Source organism: Syngnathoides biaculeatus, chromosome 21 (assembly GCF_019802595.1).
Source record: "Syngnathoides biaculeatus isolate LvHL_M chromosome 21, ASM1980259v1, whole genome shotgun sequence".
NCBI lineage: Eukaryota > Metazoa > Chordata > Actinopteri > Syngnathiformes > Syngnathidae > Syngnathoides > Syngnathoides biaculeatus.
In genome coordinates this window covers 1,524,406-1,548,737 of record NC_084660.1, presented here as the reverse complement: position 1 = coordinate 1,548,737, position 24,332 = coordinate 1,524,406, and the positions used below count along the sequence as shown (strand labels likewise).

Below are 24,332 nucleotides of genomic sequence, written 5' to 3'. Positions count from 1 at the left end.
CCCAAAATAACATTGCTCAATAACAATTTTCTTCCATATTTGTCAACTGGTGTCAGCATTTAAGTGTTGGCCTCACAGTTCTGAGGTCCCGGGTTCAAACCCGGTCCAGCCTGTTTAAAGTTCGCATCTTCTCCTGGGGCATGCATGGGTTTACTCCCGGCGGTCCGGTTTCCTCCCCACATCTAAAAAAAAAAAAACAAAAACATGATTTGCAATCGCGGGCAGCATAAAACTCACTCGGCGGGCTGGATCTGGCCCCCGGGCCTCGAGTTTGACACCTGCGCGTCGGGCACTCTAAATTGCCCGTGGGTGAGATTGTGCGTGCAGAAAAATGGGTGTGCCCCGCGCACTGCCCGACGGCAGCTCTGATAGGCTCTATTTAGCGCTCCTCGGCCCTTGTGAGGATAAGCGGCGACGACGGAACCGAGGTGAAAGGGTTCAAAAAATGGGTGAAAATGACGCAATGTACCCCCCCCCCAAAATAACATTGCTCAATAACAATTTTCTTCCATATTTGTCAACTGGTGTCAGCATTTAAGTGTTGGCCTCACAGTTCTGAGGTCCCGGGTTCAAACTCGGCCACGCCTGTGTAGAGTTTGCATGTTCTCCCGGCGCCTGCGTTTACTCCTGGCAGTCTGGTTTCAGCCCACATCTAAAAAAACATAAACAAATTTGCCATCGCGGGCCGCATAAAACGCCCCCGGTGGGCCGGATCTGGCCCCCGGGCCTCGAGTTTGACACCTGCGCGTCAGACACTCGAAATTGCCCGTAGGTGTGATTCTGCGTCCAACTGTCGTGCTCTGCGATTGGCAGTTCAGGGTGTGCCACGCCTCCTGCCCGACGGCAGCTGCGAGAGGCTCCGGCACGCCGCGCCGCCTTGTGAGGATAGGCGGATGAGAAAACGGATGGACGTAAAACAAAAAGAAAGTTGATGCGCTATTCACAAAAACAAACTCAAAAAGGTTTGGTTGCGGACCACCCCTGTAATCCACAAGGCGCCGGTGTCAAACACAAGGCCCGGGGGCCAGTTCCGGCCCCAGGTCCGCGGAGGCGAATCAGCCGTTTCAACTTCCGCGATCCGCGTGAAAAATCTCAACAAACATTTCAAAACCGTCACCGTATCATAACTGAGATTGGACGAGGATTTGCCTTGATTCCTGATTTCAAAACCAGTTCATAAATCTCACGTGGATCAAAAGACTTTTTACGGTTTTCCGAGGGAAACCGGAACAAGAACGCGGCCAAAACGGAGTTCGTGCTCGCATTCCGGATATGGATTACGGATCCCCGACGTTTTGGGTTTTTCACGACACGGCGAAATATGCGGGCGAGGGCGAAAGGTGACGGGCGGGACTTCCGGGACCGGTTTTCAATCCCACGGAAAAAGGGCAAGGCAGCGCGGGGACCTCCCGTCGAAATGAAAGCCACTCGCTCCTTTTTCCTCCGAGCCTTAATAATAATAATAATAATAATAAAAAAATGAAATAAAATAAACACAATCACACCCTCATGGCCCTTCAACTTTATTGCACATTCCCCCATATTTGCTGCGAGCCAGTACGAGGAAAAAGGGGACAACCCGAAATACATTTTTTTTTTTAATATATACGCGGGGGGCATTTGTTTGTTTTCAATCCGCCCAGTGATTTATTTTTCAGTGTGTGTGGCAGATGCGGGCGGGGCGGTGAATTTCAAATCCGCCAAAACGGGGCGCGCGGCGCGATTCCGGCAGAACTGCTCATTATCCGCCGGCTCGCGCTTGCCTTAACGAAATCGTCCCCTCGGCAACGTTTGAATTAACCCGGGGGGGGGGGGTTGTGGGAGGGTGTTGGTGGAGGGGGTATAGGGGGGGCTGGTGGGGGGCAGGGGTGGTCCCGACTTCTCTCTCCCCGGGCGTACCAAAAGAACGGGACCACGTCGGACTACCGGGGAGAATTCCTCTTCCGGTCAGGTTTCCTCGAAAGTGGTACAGTGGAGAAAAGTATTTGAACACTCGAAATCGTGGAGGGAGTCTGAAATTTCCATCCACTGTGAGAGAAACCACAATGTATGATTTTTTTTTTTTTAACAATTTATTTGTATGGTACAGCTGCAAATAAGTATTTGAACACCTGAGAAAACCTAGCTCGCTGATAGACAGATGTCTTTATGGACGCGAGCGACTTCACACAGGTGCAACTGATTCAGGATAATACAGGTGGACTCTTAAAGGCGGACTAACAGGTCTTTGAGGGTCAGAATTCTGGCTGATAGACAGGTGTTTGATTTAGTCTCTAGTGTCTTTGGACAGGTTTTTGGTCTTGTCTATGTCACAAGTTTGAGTCTTATTGAGTGTTTGGGGTGGACACGTGTCTTTATGCAGCTAACGACCTCACACAGGTGCATCTTATTCAGGATAATTCAGGTGGACTCTTAAAGGCGGACTAACAGGTCTTTGAGGGTCAGAATTCTGGCTGATAGACAGGTGTTCAAATACGATTTAGTCTCTGGTGTCTTTGGATAGCTTTTTGGTCTTGTCTATGTCACAAGTTCGAGTCTTACTGAGTGTTTGGGGTGGGCAGGTGTCTTGATGCAGCTAGCGAACTCACACAGGTGCATCTGATTCAGGATCATACATGGAGCAGGATTGAACTTTCAAAGGCGGACTAACGGGTCTTTGGGGTCAGAATTCTAGCTGATAGACAGGTGTTCAAATACGATTTAGTCTCTGGTGTCTTTGGACAGCTTTTTGGTCTTGTCTATGTCACAATTTTGAGTCTTACTGATTGTATGGGGTGGACAGGTGCCGTTATGCAGCTAACGACCTCACACAGGTGCATCTGATTCAGGATAATACATGGAGCGGGGTTGGACTTTTAAAGGCGGACTAACAGGTCTTTGAGGGTCAGAATTCTGGCTGATGGACAGGTGTTCGATTTAGTCTCTGGTGTCTTTGGAAAGGTTTTTGGTCTTGTCTATGTCACAAGTTTGAGTCTTACTGATTCTATGGGGTGGACAGGTGTCTTGATGCAGCTAACGACCTCACACAGGTGCATCTGATTCAGGATAATACACGGAGCGGGGTTGGACTTTTAAAGGCGGACTAACAGGTCTTTGAGGGTCAGAATTCTAGCTGATAGGTGTTCGATTTAGTCTCTGGTGTCTTTGGACAGTTTTTTGGTCTTGTCTATGTCACAAGTTTGAGTCTTATTGAGTGTTTGGGGTGGACAGGTGTCTTTATGCAGCTAACGACCTCACACAGGTGCATCTTATTCAGGATAATTCAGGTGGACTCTTAAAGGCCGACTAACAGGTCTTTGAGGGTCAGAATTCTGGCTGATAGACAGGTGTTCGATTTAGTCTCTGGTGTCTTTGGACAGCTCTTTGGTCTTGGCCATGTTACAAGTTTGAGTCTTACTGATTCTATGGGGTGGACAGGTGTCTTGATGCAGCTAACGACCTCACACAGGTGCATCTGATTCAGGATAATACGTGGAGCGGGGTTGGACTTTTAAAGGTGGACTAACAGGTCTTTGAGGGTCATAATTCTAGCTGATAGGTGTTCAAATACGATTTAGTCTCTGGTGTCTTTGGACAGCTTTTTGGTCTTGTCTATGTCACAATTTTGAGTCTTACTGATTGTATGGGGTGGACAGGTGCCGTTATGCAGCTAACGACCTCACACAGGTGCATCTGATTCAGGATAATACATGGAGCGGGGTTGGACTTTTAAAGGCGGACTAACAGGTCTTGAGGGTCAGAATTCTGGCTGATAGACAGGTGTTCGATTTAGTCTCTGGTGTCTTTGGAAAGGTTTTTGGTCTTGTCTATGTCACAAGTTTGAGTCTTACTGATTCTATGGGGTGGACAGGTGTCTTGATGCAGCTAACGACCTCACACAGGTGCATCTGATTCAGGATAATACACGGAGCGGGGTTGGACTTTTAAAGGCGGACTAACAGGTCTTTGAGGGTCAGAATTCTAGCTGATAGGTGTTCGATTTAGTCTCTGGTGTCTTTGGACAGTTTTTTGGTCTTGTCTATGTCACAAGTTTGAGTCTTATTGAGTGTTTGGGGTGGACAGGTGTCTTTATGCAGCTAACGACCTCACACAGGTGCATCTTATTCAGGATAATTCAGGTGGACTCTTAAAGGCCGACTAACAGGTCTTTGAGGGTCAGAATTCTGGCTGGCTGATAGACAGGTGTTCGATTTAGTCTCTGGTGTCTTTGGACAGCTCTTTGGTCTTGGCCATGTTACAAGTTTGAGTCTTACTGATTCTATGGGGTGGACAGGTGTCTTGATGCAGCTAACGACCTCAACAGGTGCATCTGATTCAGGATAATACACGGAGCGGGGTTGGACTTTTAAAGGTGGACGAACAGGTCTTTGAGGGTCAGAATTCTAGCTGATAGGTGTTCGATTTAGTCTCTGGTGTCTTTGGACAGTTTTTTGGTCTTGTCTATGTCACAAGTTTGAGTCTTATTGAGTGTTTGGGGTGGACAGGTGTCTTTATGCAGCTAACGACCTCACACAGGTGCATCTTATTCAGGATAATTCAGGTGGACTCTTAAAGGCCGACTAACAGGTCTTTGAGGGTCAGAATTCTGGCTGATAGACAGGTGTTCGATTTAGTCTCTGGTGTCTTTGGACAGCTCTTTGGTCTTGGCCATGTTACAAGTTTGAGTCTTACTGATTCTATGGGGTGGACAGGTGTCTTGATGCAGCTAACGACCTCACACAGGTGCATCTGATTCAGGATAATACACGGAGCGGGGTTGGACTTTTAAAGGTGGACGAACAGGTCTTTGAGGGTCAGAATTCTGGCTGATAGACAGGTGTTCAAATACGATTTAGTCTCTGGTGTCTTTGGACAGCTTTTTGGTCTTGTCAATGTCACAAGTTCGAGTCTTATTGATTGTATGGGGTGGACAGGTGTCTTCATGCAGCTAACGACCTCACACAGGTGCATCTGATTCAGGATAATTCAGGTGGACTCTTAAAGGCGGACTAACGGGTCTTTGGGGGTCAGAATTCTAGCTGATAGACAGGTGTTCAAATACTTATTTGCAGCTGTATCACACAAATAAATTGTCCCAAAAAACAAACAAAAAAAAAACAAACATAATTTCTGGATTTTTCTTTTTTTTTCCTCACCTATCACCCTATGATGACAATTTCAGACCCCCCGTGGGAGAACTTATACGATACGGCCGGGTGTTCAAATACTTCTTTTCTCCAGTGATAAACAAGGACTGTGTTTAAAAAAAAAAAAAAAATTAAAATAAAAAAAAATTTAAAAAAAACATCACATGTTTCCCTTTATTGGCATGGCGAGGCTGATGAGAATTGCACATGAAAAAAAAAATGAAATTCACGAGAAAATGTGTACAATAGGTAGAACCACAAAGGCATTGGTAAGGCAACGTGGATAGGACACACACACACTTGCGCGTGCGCACACAGACGCACAACTCCCAAAAAAACCACACAAACACCTGGCTAAAATCACACGCACACATTGTCCTTCCAAAGAAAACACGATTACCCGACAAAGTTCTCGGTGGGGGGAGAGGGGGGGGTGTCACGATTTTTGAAAAATTGCTCTTATTATATTGCTACTCTAGGCCATTTACAAAGCAGTTTGATTACAATGATTAAAGCCACACATCTATTCAACAGGAGGGGGCGCCATTACCCACACGCCACACAGTTACGGCCAACGAGGAAAAAAAATTGAAAAATTTAAAATTTAAAAAGAAAAAATGGATGAAAAACATTTTTCTTGGCACTTTCTCGCCATCCCCCCCCCCCCCAGCGTGCACGTCCGACGTCAAAAACAGTTTTACGCGCCCTTAAAAAAAAAAAAAACATTTCTTAAAGGGACGGCGCATGACCTCACAGCGACTGGGTAATGGCTATGAAAAAAAAAAAATATATATATATATATACATATATATATATATATATAGATATATATAAAATAAACAAAAAAATCACAACAATCACCGTTAACATACAATTCTGAAAAATAATTTATTGCTTTTTTAATATATTTTCCACATTTTCATTTATATTATTATTACTCATTTTGTTATTACTGCGAATAATATCAGTAGTACGTTCCCCCCCCTTTCCCTCAAAAAGATTTTTTTTTTGGGGGGGTTTAAAAAAAATGTAAACTTTTTTTTGTTTGGCATTCACATAATCGAGTGAGAGTCGGAGACGCAACAAAGTTTTTAAAAAAAGCGAAAAATTCCTGCAAAGAAAGATTATTGCTTTGTTCTAATTGCTGTTAAAAACCTTTTTTTTTTCTAAAAAATGAAAAATGGAACAAATGAGATGAATCGACTGATTGTTTCAGAAAAAGGCATGGGGGGGTCGTCATCGCCCCTCCCGTCGAAATTATTGGACACCCTGTCTCGTGATTGAGTGTGAAATGAAATTCAAAGATAAATAATGTCAAAATGGAGCCTATAAATATTGCTGATTGAAATATGAAAATACATAAATATGTGTTTCTGATTGAAAATGCGGGAAATCGGCGACAACCGTACAAAGCACTAAAAAAAAGAAAAAAAAAAATCAAACCATATTGCAGATACATATATCAGTATATATGCACACATATCTCGTATACAATATACACACAATATATTGTGATTGCTTTGGAAATATTATTTTTTGTAAAAAAAAAAAAGAAAAGGGCTCTTTTGTTTTCATAATCATGAAAATTTTTTTTTTAAAAAAAGCATTTCACATTGGAGGAAAAAAAAAACACAGAAACCCGGTTGAATAAATAAAAAAAAATAGAAATAAAATGTTTGTTCACATGCTGCTTCCAAAAAAATTTAATTAAAAAAAATAAAATAAGAAATCGGCCTCTTCTGATTATTATTATTTTTTTTTTACAATCATTATATGTCTCCTAAACAACATGTAGGCGTACAATATGTTTTACAGTATCATAATTATTACTATCGACATCCATCGACATTCGGAATTAAGAAAACGTTTCCTCCGCCATATTTTTTTCCCCATTTTTTTTTTGTTAAAAAAAAAAAGGCTGCGTTTTTACAGTGCATAGCTGTAACAAATAACTTCATATCTCGTGTTATGTTATGTACACGAAAATAAAAAATATTCCTTTTGTCAGCGTTATTTGGAAATACGACCACTGCAGCTGGCTCCCAAACGTAGACAATACAAGATACGATTCCCCTCGTGGCTCGTTTTTTTTTTTTTTTTTGAAATGTAACACCAGATCCGAAGAGATTGATATGAAAAACAAACAGCAAAAAAAATAATAATCATCGTCATCAACAGAAAAAGAAATCGGGCGGAACGAGCTGCATGTTTTCATCCCTTCAGAAGAATTGTGGGTATTTTAGTGCTTTGTGGGAGGGGGGAAAAAAGTCACCCCCCCAAAAAAAAACCCGACCCCTTCTTAAATGGTTCTACAGCAGTCAAAGCCGGGGGGTCAGCGGGTTCTGAGGGGGTTCACTGGCTTTCCCAGAAGTCACTTTTTTCCTCAGCGCTTCAGCAGTTCTGTTCATGTAAACTTCGTTTATGATATTATTATGATAGATAAGAAGTCCGGAGACTCTTCTCAAATACACTACCACATAGAGTGTAAAACTTCTCAGTTTCTCGTCGTCCGAAAAAAAAAAAAAAAATAGACGAGTGAGGTATCAGAAGAAGTCCCTCACGGGGAGGAGGAGGTGGTGGTGGTGGTGGTGGTTGGGGGCGGCGGGTGGTGGTGGTCACGGAGCCACAAGCGGGTTACCTTCTCAGGCTGCGCTGGGCCTCCCTCAGCAAGCTGTCGAAATCCAACGAGTCGTACTTGCTCTTGGTGGATGTGGGGTCAAAGTCGTCCGAATGAGAGTCTGGAAGGGGACGGGAAAAGAAGTCCTTGAAAAAAAAAATAAAAATGACCGTTTCCAATTCATACAGAGTCTGGAAAATGTGCCGCAGAGTCACCGATAAACTTTTTCAATTTCAGTGGCCAAGTCTACTTTCCGACAGGTAGCCAGGGAAAAGAATCCAAGCACTGACGGCGTTGCTACTTCCCCGGGTCAGGTCGCGGGGGAAGTAGCTTCACCGGGGATACCCAGACTTCCCTTTCCCCAGATCTTTCCGGTGGGATGTGCTCGGAACACCTCCCCAGGTAAGCGTCCAAGAGGTATCCGGGGTCTCTTTCCGGTGGGACGCGCCCGGAACACCTCACCAGGGAGGCGTCCGGGAGGCATCCGAATAAGATGCCCCAGCCACCTCATCTGGCTCCTCTCAATGCGGAGGAGTCGCAGCTCGATACAGAGCCCTTCCCGGATGACTGAACTTGTCCATCAGCAGCTATCGACTGCCCTGCCCATGTGCCATTACCCTCCACCCATTTTCTACCACTTCTCTGGGTCGGGTCGCGGGGGAAGTAGCTTCAGCAGGGATACCTAAACTTAACTTTTCCCCAGCCACTTCCTCCAGCTCTTCTGGAGAGATCCCGAGGTGTTTCCCAGGCCGGCCAAGAGACGCAGTCTCTCCAGCGTGTCCTAGGTTGTCCCCAGGGTCTCTTTCTGGTGGGATCAGATCCCTCAATGCGGAGGAGCAGCGGCTCGACACCGAGCCCCTACCGGGATGACCGAGGTTCTCACCCGTTCTCTAAGGGAGAGCCCGGACACCCTGCGGAGGAAACATATTTCGGCTGCGTGTATCCGGTGCGATGTGAGATGGACGGTGGCCGACGGCGGGGAACTTGGCGATCCGATCCCCGGCTACAGAAACTAGCTCTAGAGACCCAAGCTACTGCCAGAATATGATGTCGAGAAAGGATTATGTGGCTTGAAAAAAGGGCGAAAAAAATGTGAAAACCGTGTAAAACGACACCCCGACATTCCAGATTGAAAGCGCTGCAGTGTGCATGCCACACCTGTAGTCGGCAGTGTCGCACTAGTAAAGAAGTGGTACGAGTCTCGAGGAAAACAAAGGCAAACCGGAGGAAACTCATTTCAGCCGCTATTTGAATCATTTAACGCGTTAATTGCCAATTAACGTACAGAACATCAAGCGGCGCCATTTTTTAACAACGTGGCTGCGGTGTAGCGAACATAAACCGTGAAGTTCCCTTTACACGTCTCCGTTGCGTGCTACGCGCTGGACGTGGAGCGAAGGCTTTAGAGGACTGGACGGAGCCGGCACCGGTCCGCCGGCGGGTCCGTGCGCCCACCTCGCGGTTAATGACTCAGCTGTCCACTCTCCCGTCGGCCCATTGAGTGAGCTGCACACCGCAACGCCGACACGTTCCGATGCTCTTATGAAAAAATATCTTGGCAGACGCTACTAGCATATTTTGCCTCCATTTAAGATCTTTCAGCTTAGCTCGATTCGGGCCTTTGCAGTGCGTGCGGTCGGTTTTCTCCCCAAATTCCTTGGACGGTGTCGGCAAGACCATCAACACCCCACAGAAATCCGGATGTTTGGATTGGATGTGCTGGGGGGGGGGGGGTCTATTTTTATACTGACGCCTCCACTCTCATATGTCCCATTTTCCCCGATGGAACAGATAATACGTCGGCTCTATCTTATCTCCAGCAACAGACGGCTCCAACAAATGGGGGGCCCCCGAAGGGACCCAGCAGCACACGCTGAGAAATGGGCCTGACCGCGGCAGCGAGAGGAGATACCCGCCGTGATCTACGCTAATGCCGCGGCCGACGGCTGCGTTCGTGTCACGCTGCGCACCTTGAGGGATGAAAAATAACCCCGGTGCTCTACTTTTATGTAACGGACAGTGTTCCGCGGGGAACACACAGACGCAAAAACGACAAATGGGCTCGGAGACGACACCTATTAGGAGAACCTCCCCCTGGTTTGCGATTGATCCGCCCCGAGAACCTCATGCCGGAGCGATAATGGATCCCAGCGGCATCCATCCATCCATTATCTACCGCTTTTCCGGGTCAGGTCGCGGGGGAAATAGCTTCAGCAGGGGATACCCAGACTTCCCTTTTCCCAGCCACTTCTTCCGGCTCTTCCGGAGGGATCCCGAGGCGTTTCCCAGGCCAGCCGAGAGACATAGTCCCTCCAGCGTGTCCTGGGTCGTCCTCGGGGCCTCTTTCCGGTGGAACGTGCCCAGAACACCTCACCAGGGAGGCGGCCAGGAGGTATCTGTGGTCTCTATCCGGTGGGACGTGCCCGGAACACCTCACCAGGGAGGCGTCCAGGAGGCATCCGAATAAGATGCCCAGCCACCTCATCCGGCTCCTCTCAATGCGGAGGAGCAGCGGCTCAAAACTGAGTCCCTCCCGGATGACCGAACTTATCCATCAGCAGCTATCGACTGCCCTGCCAATGTGGCATTACCCTCCTCCTATTTTCTACCACTTCTCGAGGTCGGGTCGCAGGGGAAGTAGCTTCAGCAGGGGATACCCAGACTTCCCTTTCCCCAGCCACTTCTTCCGGCTCTTCGGGAGGGATCCCGAGGCGTTTCCCAGGCCAGCCAAGAGACGCAGTCTATCAGCATGTCTTGGGTCGTCCTCGGGTTCTCTTTCCGTCGGGACGTGCCCGGAACACCTCACCAGGGAGGCATCCGAATCAGATGCCCCAGCCACCTCATCTGCCTCCTCTCAATGCGGAGGAGTAGCGGCTCGATACTGACCCCCTCCCGGATGACCGAACTTCTCACCCTGTCTCTAAGGGAGAGCCCGGACACCCTGCGGAGGAAACTCTTATATCCGGGATCTTGTTCTTTCGGTCACGACCCACAGCTCGTGCCCATAGGTGAGGGTAGGAACGTAGACTGACCTCTCAACTCGAACTGACCCCGTTGAGCAGTGAATGCCCGGCGGACACGTTGGGGGGGAATTGTTGCCGGCGCAGAAACGAGTCTCCTTTTATCTGCATCTCCTTTTTGTTTTGCTGTATTAAACCCGCTTCCCCGCCTCCCGTCTCTTTTTCCTGACAGTCCTCGCAGCCATGTAAACATACAAGGGTGCCTCCAGGGGTTTGGGATTGGTGTAAGTGGTGGTGGTGGGCGGAGGAGGGGGGCGGGTCGGGGTTCGGGAACGGGAACGGACGGGGGGGGGGGGGGGGGGGGGGGGGGGGGCTTGGGTAACAACAACAACAAAGCCGCACACTTACCCAAGTCTGTGTAATGCGATTTGCAGAATTGCTTTTGTCCGCCGAAGCACAGCTCGAAGCGCGGCTCGTCGGACCGCCGCAAGGTGTGGCCGTTGTCGAGGGCGGCCAGGGCGTCGCACGTGTAGCGGTATGTGATGAAGCCAAAATTGTCCCTGCGTGGTCAAGGATACAAAAAGGATTGAAGTCGGAGCGGCGCGGCGAGGGCAACGGTAATTCGACGGCCTTGTCTTTGACGCGCTATTTATATGTAAAAGAGAATCAATGAAAGTGGCTCCAAAAATAGCGAGACCGCAGAACACGACAAGAACTGACACAAGGAGTTGGATTTTTATAGATGTGTGGACTGGGAAGGCAGTCCGACAGGTATGGTTGGATAGGACAACAGGGGCAGGGTAGGACACTCGTATCAGTATCACCTTTATTCGCAAAGTACGTTAAAAAAAAAAAAACCCAAGGAATTCATTCTCGGTAGCATGAGCCAGTCCAGAACTACAAAAAATGAGCCACTATGGCAAAATATATATTCAAGTCCATGAACACAAGGAGGACACTAGTGCGGTAGTACTCATGTGATTTTGTCTCGACAGAACCAGGGATTTCTGTCCGGAACCCCCTCCGAAAACTCACGCCCGGCACCGCGTTAGCATCGCCGCAACCAGTTTCACGCAGACATTTACTGCGAACGGATGCAGTGTTAGCCCACTGATAAACCAAAGGCAAAAACCGACAGAGTTAGCGTGGAACTGATTTTTAATACGCTATTAAATGTGACGTAGATAATGATGATTGCTAATGGGCTAATGCTAATGGCAAATGCTATAGCAAAGGCTAGCTTTTTGGTCTCAATTTAAGAACAGGATTTACACCACAGACTTTGTACCCAACATATAGATTTTCATAAATGTAAATTACAGTCTCCGCAACCGGTCCCAAAACCTCGAGTCTGGGACCCGAGGAGAGGATTCCCGAGACCGGCGAAGTCACGTCCGACGGGGTGAAAACGGGACCCCCGTCGACAAAAGCGGCGCGCTTACCCGTCGTCCCTCAAGTTCACCGCGCACTCTTCGATCTCGCCAAAGACTCCAAAGCGCCGCTTCAGCTCGGTCCGGGTGCAGTCGGACCTCACTCGCCCCACGTACACCGCCCGTCTCTCCTCCTGCTCGTTAACAAGAAAAAAAAAAAAAAAAAACAGAGCAAGAGGCGCGAGATTAAAAAGGGGGTGCCGGTCCGTCAGTTTCACACCCCCCCCCACCGCCGGCCCCCACCCCCTTTTCTCTGGTCCTCCTTAATGGACTACCCCCGATTGCCCACCGAAAATGTCTTATCCGGTATGTTCCTCTGTGATTGGTTCGCTTCGCCTGCGCTTATCTGGTCGAGCTTTATGGGGAAAGTGCCTCCGGTCTGCCGTGGCACGACAATTCCTCTTCCTCTCGGTGCAACACATCACCCGCGCGGGGGGAACGAGCGGGGGCGGGGGGACCGATTGTTATCAAATGATGCAATGTCTTCGCTCGGCGAGCGCTTCTTCTTCGTCCAAGTCTAAAAATAAAGCCGCGCGGTGACTCAGTCTCATATCGGGGAAGCATCTGGTTGATTGAGTTCTCCGACCGACAACTCAATAGTCAAGGAATCAAAGGGACTGTTTCTTTTCCAGACAGCGCAACATCTACATTTGGTCTTTTTTGGGGGGTTGGGGGTGGGGGTGAGGCAACAAGTCCAACAAAAACCATTTGAACAGTCATCGGAATAAAATACTTTGTTGTCATTTTAGTGCGCACCGAAATTGGAATACTGTATTTTTTATTTTTGGTGCGATATCAAACCGAGAGATGAGGAAACTAATGAGGATTGGGAGCAAGGAAAATAAATTGAACATTGGACCAAATTAAATGATTCCATTATTTGGGGGCGGCACGGTGACTCGGCTGGAAAGCGTCAGGAGTGAATTCTGAGTCCCGCGCCCCTCGTGAGGATAAGCGACTAAGAAAACGGATGGATGGATACAGTATTTCCAGGTAACAGCATATAAACTGAAAAAAAGAGGCACCAGAACCGATCCCTGTGGGACTCCAAGGGACATGACAATACTCAGATGTCAGATTACCATGGATTACATGGTGTGACCTCTCTGAGTCCCGCGACCTTTATGAGGATAAGCGACTAAGAAAATGGATGGATGGATATTTCCAAGTAACAGCATATAAACTGTTGACTCGGCTGCAAAGCGTCAGGAGTGAATTCTGAGGCCCGCGACCCTCGTGAGGATAAGCGGCTATGAAAATGAATGGATGGATCTATATTTCCAAGTAACAGCATATAAACTGAAAAAAAGAGGCACGAGAACCAATCCCTGTGGGACTCCAAGGGACATGACAATACTCAGATGTCAGATTACCATGGATTACATGGTGTGACCTCTCTGAGTCCCGCAACCCTTATGAGGATAAGCGACGAAGAAAATGGATGGATGGATGGATATTTCCAATTAACTGAAAAAAAGAGGCACAAGAACCGATCCCTGTGGGACTCCAAGGGACATGACAATGCTCGGATGTCATATGACCGTGGATTACATGGTCTGTCCTCTGTGAGTCCCGTGACCCTCGTGAGGATAAGTGGCTAAAAAAATGGATGGATGGATATTTCCAAGTAACAGCATATAAACTGTAAAAAAGAGGCACGAGAACCAATCCCTGTGGGACTCCAAGGGACATGACAATACTCAGATGTCAGATTACCATGGATTACATGGTGTGACCTCTCTGAGTCCCGCGACCCTTATGAGGATAAGCGACGAAGAAAATGGATGGATGGATGGATGGATATTTCCAATTAACTGAAAAAAAGAGGCACAAGAACCGATCCCTGTGGGACTCCAAGGGACATGACAATGCTCGGATGTCATATGACCGTGGATTACATGGTCTGTCCTCTGTGAGTCCCGTGACCCTCATGAGGATAAGTGGCTAAGAAAATGGATGGATGGATATTTCCAAGTAACAGCATATAAACTGTAAAAAAGAGGCACAAGAACTGATCTTTGTGGGACTCCAAGGGACATGACAATACTCAGATGGATTACATGGTCTGTCCTCTCTGAGTCCCGTGACCCTCGTGAGGATAAGTGGCTAAGAAAATAGATGGGTGGATGGATGGATGGATGGATATTTCCAAGTAACAGCATATAAACTGAAAAAAAAGAGTCACGAGAACCGATCCCTGTGGGACTCCAAGGGACATGACAATGCTCAGATGTCACATTACCGTGGATTACATGGTCTGTCTTTGAGTCCCGCGACCCTCGTGAGGATAAGCGGCAAAGAAAATGGATGGATGGATATATGGATTGGCGGCTTGGTGGCTCAGATGGTAAAGCGTTGGCTTCACAGTTCTGACGTCCCGGGTTGAATCCCGGACCCGCCTGCGCGGAGATTGCATGTTCTCCCTGTTGCCCGCGTGGGTTTTCTCCAGGCGCTCCGGTTTCCTCCCACACCCCCAAAAAACACGCAGCATTAATCGGACACTCTATATTGCCCCTAGGTGTGGGCTCCAGCACTCCCCGCGACCCCCCTGAGGATAAGCGGCTAAGAAAATGGATAGTGACACGCGGCTGGAGCGTGATACACTGTGTAGAAAAAAAAAACACATCGTCACACCCTGAACTTCCTGACCCGTGGGGGAGAAATACACCCACATTTCCTTAAACCTCAGAGGACGCAGGGGGTCAAAGGAACCAACGACGCCACCGGGCTGCAATTCTACCGTTTGAGGAGTTTAATTGCATCCCGCTAATCATTTTTCTACGCCACGCACACCTCTGGACACGGCGTCCAACTCCCGTTATTTATTCATCACTCGGCAATCCGACGGGCGGCGTGTTCGGACGGCGAGCGGCGTCTTGGGGCTGCTCGTGACATACAGTATGCAAATCGGGAGTCGCACGGAAACGTCACCTGCGCCCCAGGAGAAATCCAAATTAACTGCAGATTTATACTCTGCAGCCCCTCTTTCACGCTTGGGTTCGGTCCGTGACGGACAAGTAAATGCTGAATTAGGAGTTTAGTTGCTGACAACTGATAAATAGGCGGAATTTTCCTGACGGCGCCCCTGAGGGCCGCCTGCGTGGGCGAGAAGCAGCCAGACGGACAGAGACGCTCTCACATCTCTGCCCTCTTAAACCTTGTCTGACAGCGCGAGCGGTAATTGTTTGTCTCCTGCGCCGGCCAAGTTTGCATTAGCGCGGCGTTTAACGCGCTCTTGATCGACGGGCAGTGGAGGCGGCGCTTTGCTGGCTTCACCCGCTCGGGAGGACGGGGGAGACGGAGCGATTCGGTGCCGACGCAACCCGGCGTCTCCGGAAACGCCGGATTCGTTCGGACTCAAGTGTGGGAGACGACGGGGCCAAAGCCTGGATTTTCTTCGCTTCCCTTACCAATGCCGATTCGGTGCCGATGCAACCCGCTTCGGTCACACTCGAGTGTTGGAGACGACGGGGCCAAAACCTGGATTTTCTTCGCTTCCCTGACCAATGCCGATTCGGTGCCGACGCAACCCGGCGTCTCCGGAAACGCCGGATTTGTTCGGACTCAAGTGTGGGAGACGACGGGGCCAAAACATGGATTTTCTTCGCTTCCCTTACCAATGCCGATTCGGTGCCGACGCAACCCGATTCGGTCACACTCGAGTGCTGGAGACGACGGGGCCAAAACCTGGATTTTCTACGCTTCCCTTACCAATGCCGCTTCGGTGCCGACGCAACCCTTCGTCTCCAGACACGGCAGATTCGTTTGGACTCCAGTGTTGGAGACGACGGGGCCAAAACCTGGATTTTCTTCGCTTCCCTGACCAATGCCGATTCGGTGCCGACGCAACCCTTCGTCTCTGGACACGGCAGATTCGTTTGGACTCCAGTGTTGGAGACGACGGGGCCAAAACATGGATTTTCGTCGCTTCCCTGACCAATGCCGATTCGGTGCCGACACAACCCTTCGTCTCCGGACACGCCAGATTCGTTTGGACTCGAGTGTTGGAGACGACGGGGCCAAAACCTGGATTTTCTTCGCTTCCCTGACCAATGCCGATTCGGTGCCGACGCAACCCTTCGTCTCCGGACACGCCAGATTCGTTTGGACTCGAGTGTTGGAGACGACGGGGCCAAAACATGGATTTTCGTCGCTTCCCTGACCAATGCCGATTCGGTGCCGACACAACCCTTCGTCTCTGGACACGGCAGATTCGTTTGGACTCGAGTGTTGGAGACGACGGGGCCAAAACCTGGATTTTCTACGCTTCCCTTACCAATGCCGATTCGGTGGCGACGCAACCCTTCGTCTCCGGACACGGCAGATTCGTTTGGACTCGAGTGTTGGAGACGACGGGGCCAAAACCTGGATTTTCTACGCTTCCCTTACCAATGCCGATTCGGTGGCGACGCAACCCTTCGTCTCCGGACACGGCAGATTCGTTTGGACTCGAGTGTTGGAGACGACGGGGCCAAAACATGGATTTTCTTCACTTCCCTGACCAATGCCGATTCGGTGCCGACGCAACCCTTCGTCTCTGGACACGGCAGATTCGTTTGGACTCCAGTGTTGGAGACGACGGGGCCAAAACATGGATTTTCTTCGCTTCCCTGACCAATGCCGATTCGGTGCCGACGCAACCCTTCATCTCCGGACACGGCAGATTCGTTTGGACTCGAGTGTTGGAGACGACGGGGCCAAAACCTGGATTTTCTACTCTTCCTTCCTACCAATGCCGATTCGGTGGCGACGCAACACCTCGTCTCCGGACACGGCAGATTCGTTTGGACTCGAGTGTTGGAGACGACGGGGCCAAAACATGGATTTTCTTTCTTCCCTGACCAATGCCGATTCGGTGCCGACGCAACCCTTCATCTCTGGATACGGCAGATTCGTTTGGACTCGAGTGTTGGAGACGACGGGGCCAAAACATGGATTTTCTTCGCTTCCCTGACCAATGCCGATTCGGTGCCGACGCAACCCTTCATCTCTGGACACGGCAGATTCGTTTGGACTCGAGTGTTGGAGACGACGGGGCCAAAACCTGGATTTTCTACGCTTCCCTTACCAATGCCGATTCGGTGGCGACGCAACCCTTCGTCTCCGGACACGGCAGATTCGTTTGGACTCGAGTGTTGGAGACGACGGGGCCAAAACATGGATTTTCTTCACTTCCCTGACCAATGCCGATTCGGTGCCGACGCAACCCGTCGTCTCCGGAAATACCAGATTCGTTCGGACTCGAGTGCTGGAGACGACGGGACCAAAACCTGTATTTTCTACGCTTAGACCAGGCACCCCAATCCTGAATGTGAGGATGGAAAGGAAATGGACTCACAATTGCCTTTTGTCGTTGTCTGTCCCTCTGCTCGGCCCTTTCGGACTCCCGCTTCTCGTTGTCCCGAAGGAACTCCTCCCTCTTCAGCCTCTCGTGCTGATACTCCTCGTAGCTGTCATACCTGAGGAGGAACACGTCGTTTCTGATCCTCGAAGGGAATCTCGACGGTTCGGCGCCTTTTTAACAACATCTCCGACAACCGGATGTCCGTTAAAACAGCTTTTCGGTGAGGTCTAGTTTCTAAAGTCAAGGGGGCCAGGGTAGCTGCATCTGTCAGCAAAACTTCACATGCCATTACAGTCCGCCGAGGAAGCGCAACGTCACCCGCACCGCGCTGATGAATAACTCTCAGCCTTGTCGGGTGTCATTAGGCACACGGGTGCCAAAACCAGCTGGGATTCCAAGGCCAGGTTCCCAAATCGTTGCCTTTACACAGCCGCAATGTCGATTCAGCGTTATAACACCACAGCACGCATCAGTTGAATGAACGAGTAGAATATTTTGAAGGAGGTGGGGGTCGGCTCTTTAATTGTAGGTACATATAATAATAATAATAATTCTTCGGACACCTTCAGTATTGCTGACAGACGTGGTCCTTCCGGACACGGCAGGAATAAGTTGAGCGCCTCACCTTGGCCTGCGACTGAGAGGAGATCGGGACCGAGGCTGTGGTCTCTTGTGACTCTTGGAACGGAAAGTGCTCACTTCATTGTTGTGGCGACACCTGTAGGGGTGGCAAACGACAAAAAAAAATGGATGAAACAATTACCGGAAAAAAAAAACTGTTCAAAAACCCCGTCAGTTTGTCGGAGGAATAACGGGGAACCCGGTTGGCCTAGCTACGGAGCAAATTGCCGCGCACTCCTCGGGCTTCAGACGCTTCATTATTGAAGCCGAGGAACGACGATGTGAATTATGGAAGAAGAGAAACCCGGAGAACGGCGGTTTGGAAAGATGAGGACTCTCAAACTGGGTGAGATGTGAAGAAAACACATCAAGCGTTCTGTTCTCCCTGCTCTGCCGTGGCCTAGTATTTCCGAGAAGCTTGTCAGACTGTGATTGAATTGCCTCGAGACTATTATTGGATAAATGCGCGAGTACGTTAGCGCCGAGTGAAAACAAAACGACGCAACGGAATTGAAGTGACTCCGCCGGCTCCGCGGAGTAAACTGACCTTTTGCTAAATCAGGTAAACAAACCGCATTGGAGTCCAGCACCACCGCCGACTGACTCCGTTTCCTCGCGACGGACCCGGTTTGCCTCGCGAAGAAACCCCCACAGAAAGCTTTTGACGCGCCGATCAAACAGAACCACGGGAAACGGAGTCCTCGCCCGGGCTCTGATGACAGGAGTCTCCTTTGAAGAGGATTCGAGGCGACGTTCCCGCGGCCCGGATTCGGCTTTCATCTCCGCGCGGTGTAAAAAAAAAAAAAAAAAAAAAAAGAGAGGAGGGATCGCGCGTGCACGTAAAAACAACAGCTGCCGCTTAAAACAATAACGCTCGCATCAAACGGAAGCAGCGGAGTCGGAGATAACAGCGACGGGGTGTTAATATTAGGAAGACGCTCAAAACTCTTTCGAGAGATGAAAAGCGCTCAGACTCTGCACCTCTCCTGGGAGCTTTCACATCAGCATATTCCCTTTTGTTGATTAGGAGTTATTTTAGGGAAACCCCAAATGATCAGATAGTTTAGCCAACCCCCCTTTCACCTAAATATTGTATGAAGACAGAGAAAACCGGGAAAAACCAAGTGCTCAAGAAGTCTCCGGGGTTGATCCAATCAGAGACCGACTTATCAGGCTACTAAGATGGACCCCCTGATGGGTTTTTTTCTGCCCTTGTTAACTGCACGGGTGGGGATCAGCCAAGGTTCAGGCAGACGAGGTTTATTCAGGTTTACTTACCAGGAAGAGGGGCGTCTATCAGACGAGCTGGAGAGGGAGCGCCTCCGGTAGCCCGAGGAAGAGCCGCGCGAGCCAGAGCGAGAACGGGAGCGGGAGCGCGACTGGCCGCCGGTCCAGCAGAAAGGCCCGCTCGGCGACGGAAGGAGGGAAGACGGCGGCGAGACGGAGGCTCGCGAAGGGGAGGAGCTCAATGGCGGGGAACAGGAGGGGGAGCGCGGGGGGCAGTCAAAGAGTAGGTCCAGAGGGGTTCCCTCCCAAGGGTAGAGGAAGCGACTCTCGCGACTCTCAGCCAACTCGAGCTCATCGTGGAGTGACAGGAGCCCCGGATGCAGGTAGCTGGAGACGGGCAACCTTTGGGAGTCAACCTCTTGTTCCTCAAGAGATGGAGGGGGCCCAACCTTGTCCGCTTTGCTGCCCGACTCACTCTGACTGTACAAAGCTTCTAAGGGGTGGCCAAAGTGCTTGTTGAGTTCAGCTCGGATTTCCTGGTCGCAGAGGAGCTTTCGGGCGAGGGGAGACGAGCTATCCTGCTGCGTAAGGACCTGAGAGTTCTGGCCGAGGGACCCTTTCCCTAAACCCCGGACGCCGGCGTCTTCTCCGATCGCGGAGTCAAAACTCTGCCGCTGAGCTCGAGGACAAGATGATGATGAAGGTGAAGAGGGTGGAGGGATGGGTGAGTCCTTAAATCTGACATGCTGGTCCCCCGCTGAGCCTGCAGTGGCACCCGAGGAGACTGGCATTCCCCCCGCTGAAGTCATGGCACCGACGGCCATATTGCAGTTCTTTCTTGTGCCCGCCGACGCCTGGCAATAGTCATGGTCGCTGAACCCACGGGGAGGAACTCGCTTGCGGTCGCTAGCGCCGCAACACTCCTCAAGACTGCCTCCTTTCGTCGGTTGAGCGACGGAGCAGGGGAGGACGGTGGACGCTTTGCTCAGCTGGGCGTACAGCTCAGTCTGTTCCGGACCCTTCCGGTTGGGGCCGGGGCCCGAGTCGACCAGCCTTGCTCTTTTGCACGCCAAGGCCGAGGAGGAACATGAAGACAACTTGGTTTTGAGCGATGCTTTGAAAGGATTCTCTTGACTGGCTTTGTGTGGGGGCGTGGTAGGTGGTGTCAGACCTGCAAAGGGGGGGGGGGAGACGTTCAGTCGCCGAGTGGATTGGCAGTCAACAAAAATAAAATTCTACTCAACGTCAGTTTATGGACGGGGGACAAAGATACGCGCTTGATTGATCCTGATCTCTCTCTGGTGCTGTCATACGCTTGGCTTGCCACTCAACCCCCCCACCGCCCGCCTCATCCTCATTGACATTGCAAGGATCCCTTTTGGTAGGGGGTGGGAGGGTAAACAACACTGCTGAGGACGCACCTAATGACTAAACAACCGGTCGCTAAGAGGAAAGCCCGGCGCCGTGACCCTACTTTTCAGAACACCCCGACGCAGAGGTGTTCTCGTTATACATTGAGGACGGATGATGGAAGTGGAAGCGCAAGGGGAAAATTGATTGTCCTTCCTCTCAGATGGCATGTCCCGACTGCTCATACCCCAACCACCCCCCCACCCACCGGTCAGATTTACGACCGGACAGATGGCACTTATATGGGAAGTCCTGAGATGAGCCCACTTTATAGCATTGTTAATGCACTCACACAAGCGGCAGTCGCCATTACTCTCACCCCCCCCCCCGCCACCACCACCATTTCCTCCTCTCCTCCAGCCTTCTTCCTCTCCCTCACTCCCCGCCGGCCGCGCCCCACCCTACATATTTTTCCCCTCGCGCGCCGGAGTCAGGCGCTCCTGCCACGCCGCCGCTCTGCCGCTCTTCTTTGCAGCAAATGACGGCTATTAGCGTCAAATCCGGCGTGAGGGGAGGCAGTACGCGAACGAGAGCACGGGATGCAAAAATACCGAAGGAACGCCTGATCAGAGCAGATTCTCATGCAGCGTGCGAGCTCTACCAGTCCATTGCCTTCTCTCGTGTCGAAAAAACAGATATAAATCACGCCAAAGAATAGACACAATGAAGCGCCATCTGTCCAAAACAATGCGCACGTGGGGTCATAAACTAGAAGTCATTAGCAGCGGGGTGTAAAATAAATCAGAATTAGATACATGTCCCTCAGTCAAACTTTTGAGTGACGGATGCGGCGGGAGGGTAAATAATACAAGGTTTTTATCATTACCCAACACCATCCAGTCATCCATCCATTATCTAACGCTTTTCCGGGTCGGGTCGCGGAGGAAGTAGCTTCAGCAGGGATACCCAGACTTCCCCTTCCCCAGCCACTTCTTCCAGCTCTTCCGGAGGGATCGCGAGGCGTTCCCAAGCCAGCCGAGCGACACGGTCTCTCCGGCGTGTCCTGGGTCGTCCTCGGGGTCGGTTTCCGGTGGGACCTGCCCGGAACACCTCCGAACCAGATGCCCCAGCCACCTCATCTGGAGCAGCGGCGGCTTGACACTGAGCCCATCCTGGATGAACGAGCTTCTCACCCCGGAAACCCTGCGGAGGAAACTGATTTCGGCCGCTTGTATCCGGGATCTTGTTCTTTCGGTCATGACCCACAGCTCATGCCCATAGGTGAGGGTAGGAACGTAGATCGACTGGTAAACCACAATGGACCGATACAAAGTCCGCATCACTGCAGACGCTGCACCGATCCGTCTGTCGATCTCCCGCTCCGTTCTTCCCTCACTCGTGAACAAGACCCCAAGATACTTGAACTCGCCACCCTTTTCCGACTGAGGACCATAGTCTCGAATTTGGAGGTGCCGATTATCATCCCGGCCGCTTCACATTCGGCTGCGAATCATTCCAATGAGAGCTGAGATCACGGCTTGATGAAGCCAATAGAACCACATCATCCACAAAGAGCAGCGATACGATGCTGAGGCCACCAAACTGGAAACCCTCTACGCCTAGAAATTCTGTACATAAAAGTTATGAACAAAATCTCGGCCTTGGCGGAGTCCAACTCTCACCTGAAACTAGTCCGACTTATTGCCGGCAATGCGGACCAAACTCCGACAGCGGTCGAACAGGGGGACCGAACAGCTCATATCAGGGGATTCGGTACCCCATACTCCAGAAGACCCCCCGCAGGACTCCCCGAGGGACAAGGTCGAATGCCTTCTCCAAGTCCACAAAACACATGTAGACTGGTTGGGCGAACTCCCACGTACCCTCGAGGATCCTGCCGAGGGTGTAGAGCTGGTCCACTGTTCCACGGCCAGGACGAAAACCACGTTGCTCCTCCTGAATCCGAGAATCGACATCCCGACGGACCCTCCTCTCCAGTACCCCTGAGTAGACCTTACCAGGTAGGCTGAGGAGTGTGATCCCTCTATAGTTGGAACACACCCTCCGGTCACCCTTCTTGAGATCATCACCGTCACCCAAAACTAAAAATAAATAAAATCACAAGGCGGTCGGTCCCTGCCGCAAGCGACAACTCCAATTGCGATCGGGAAGGTAGGAAACCACACGGCCGACAGTAGCTCCAAAAGTTGCCACAAGACTACGGTTAGTTATCAAATAGGATTCCGGGCAGAGTTCGATCAGCACTTACTTGCCTCAAAGGTGGAACCCCCCCCACCCCCCACAGTTATCAGTTACGCCACCGTAATCTCATTGTAACGGACTCGTATTCTTACTTCACAAAGGGCCAAAAACCTTCCACCTTGGCTCACTGGAATCTATATCAATCAGTCACATTCAGCACCTTCTAATCCCTAAATCGGAACAAGTTGGTGGGGGGTCAGTATCCTGGAGAATGACTGTGCTAATGACTTCCCAGCTGATACCCAGTCCCAAAATCTGGGCTGGATAGGGAACCAGCAGTAAAATCACAAGAAATATTAACCACATCAAGAGTGAAAGGTTTATAGTTCAACTTTTTGCATCCCAGTCCTCGACACAGTGACGGTACAAGGTGCGCGGACACACAGTGAACCATTTCCACAGCGAGTAAATGAATACCAAAGGAGGGGGGAGGGGCTGAGGGTGGTCGGTGCGACTCACCCAAGTGCACCGGGCGCAAGGACTCCGGTGGGGACCTTGCGCAAACGTGGTCGCCGACCCCACGCGGAGGCCTAACTCCTCAGACCAACAAAACCCAAAATACGGCGACGATGCGCCGGCTATCTAAGCGGCCAGTCTGTGAGTGTCAGGATTTGGGAAAAGGGAGGAGGAACGGTTTCTGGATGGAGGGAAATCAATACTCGGGACACGCGCGAATGTTCTTCTGACCTTGAACCGAGAGAACGCGCCCACTTACCTGGGGTTCCGGCAATCTCCACACTTAATGTGCATTCAATGGTTTTGCTCTCAAACGGTGATCCCTTGTGGTCACTGGAAGACAATAAAAAAAAAACAAGAAGCAGTTTTACTTGCCGGCGACGCCAAGGCTTGAAAAATAGTGATCTAAGACGTGGAAATGAGTCACAAAAATGCCTCCGATTCGACTTGTACTCCGTACTGCGCTCGTTTGCCGGTCTCTTTCTGATCTCTTCCTTTGCCTGTTGTTTTTTTTTTTTTGTATTTCACTCGTTTGCCTAAAAGAACGTGGAAAACTTCTCAGACTTACTTTGGAGACTCTGGGGTCAAAGGAAGTGGCAAGGTGGTTGGTTTGGCTGCAGAACACAAAGGAGCATGGGTAATTATTGATCTAGTTCCGACAACCGTCGGCAGAAGAGAACAGGTCCACATTCTGCGACAATTAATAAGTGCACTACAAAAAAAAAAAAAACACCCATCCCTTGTTAGAAAACTGCACGAGTGTTTTTACGTTGATTTATTTTGCTTTTTTGACCCCATTTTTTAAAAAAAAAATCAATTTACTCTCTTAGGAAAGACTTTTGACAGTGTGAGGCAAGATGAGGAGATGGCGCATGGGTCACGGGTGTCTTCGTTCAGACACGTCGGAATGGAATCAAGACAAAACAGACGATGCCACAG

General features: G+C 50.2%; 1 protein-coding gene across 3 annotated transcripts in view; it reads right to left on the bottom strand.

Moving 5' to 3' along the window:
* Positions 1 to 563: 563 nt before the first annotated feature.
* The window catches only part of ppargc1a (peroxisome proliferator-activated receptor gamma, coactivator 1 alpha), a 44,465-nt gene continuing 20,696 nt past the window's right edge, over positions 564 to 24,332 (bottom strand). For 2 of the 3 annotated variants that reach the window (XM_061808953.1, XM_061808954.1), the window contains exons 6-14: positions 23,962 to 24,007; positions 23,653 to 23,726; positions 19,377 to 20,496; positions 18,103 to 18,195; positions 17,472 to 17,592; positions 12,146 to 12,267; positions 11,112 to 11,263; positions 7,765 to 7,864; positions 564 to 652 (exon numbers count right to left, since the gene is read on the bottom strand). In XM_061808953.1, coding sequence (XP_061664937.1) covers positions 622 to 652; positions 7,765 to 7,864; positions 11,112 to 11,263; positions 12,146 to 12,267; positions 17,472 to 17,592; positions 18,103 to 18,195; positions 19,377 to 20,496; positions 23,653 to 23,726; positions 23,962 to 24,007 — 1,859 coding nt within the window. In that variant the 3' untranslated portion in view covers positions 564 to 621. Of the gene's footprint in view, positions 653 to 5,990; positions 7,865 to 11,111; positions 11,264 to 12,145; positions 12,268 to 17,471; positions 17,593 to 18,102; positions 18,196 to 19,376; positions 20,497 to 23,652; positions 23,727 to 23,961; positions 24,008 to 24,332 lie in introns of those variants that run through there. The other variant, XM_061808951.1, reaches the window with a different exon arrangement.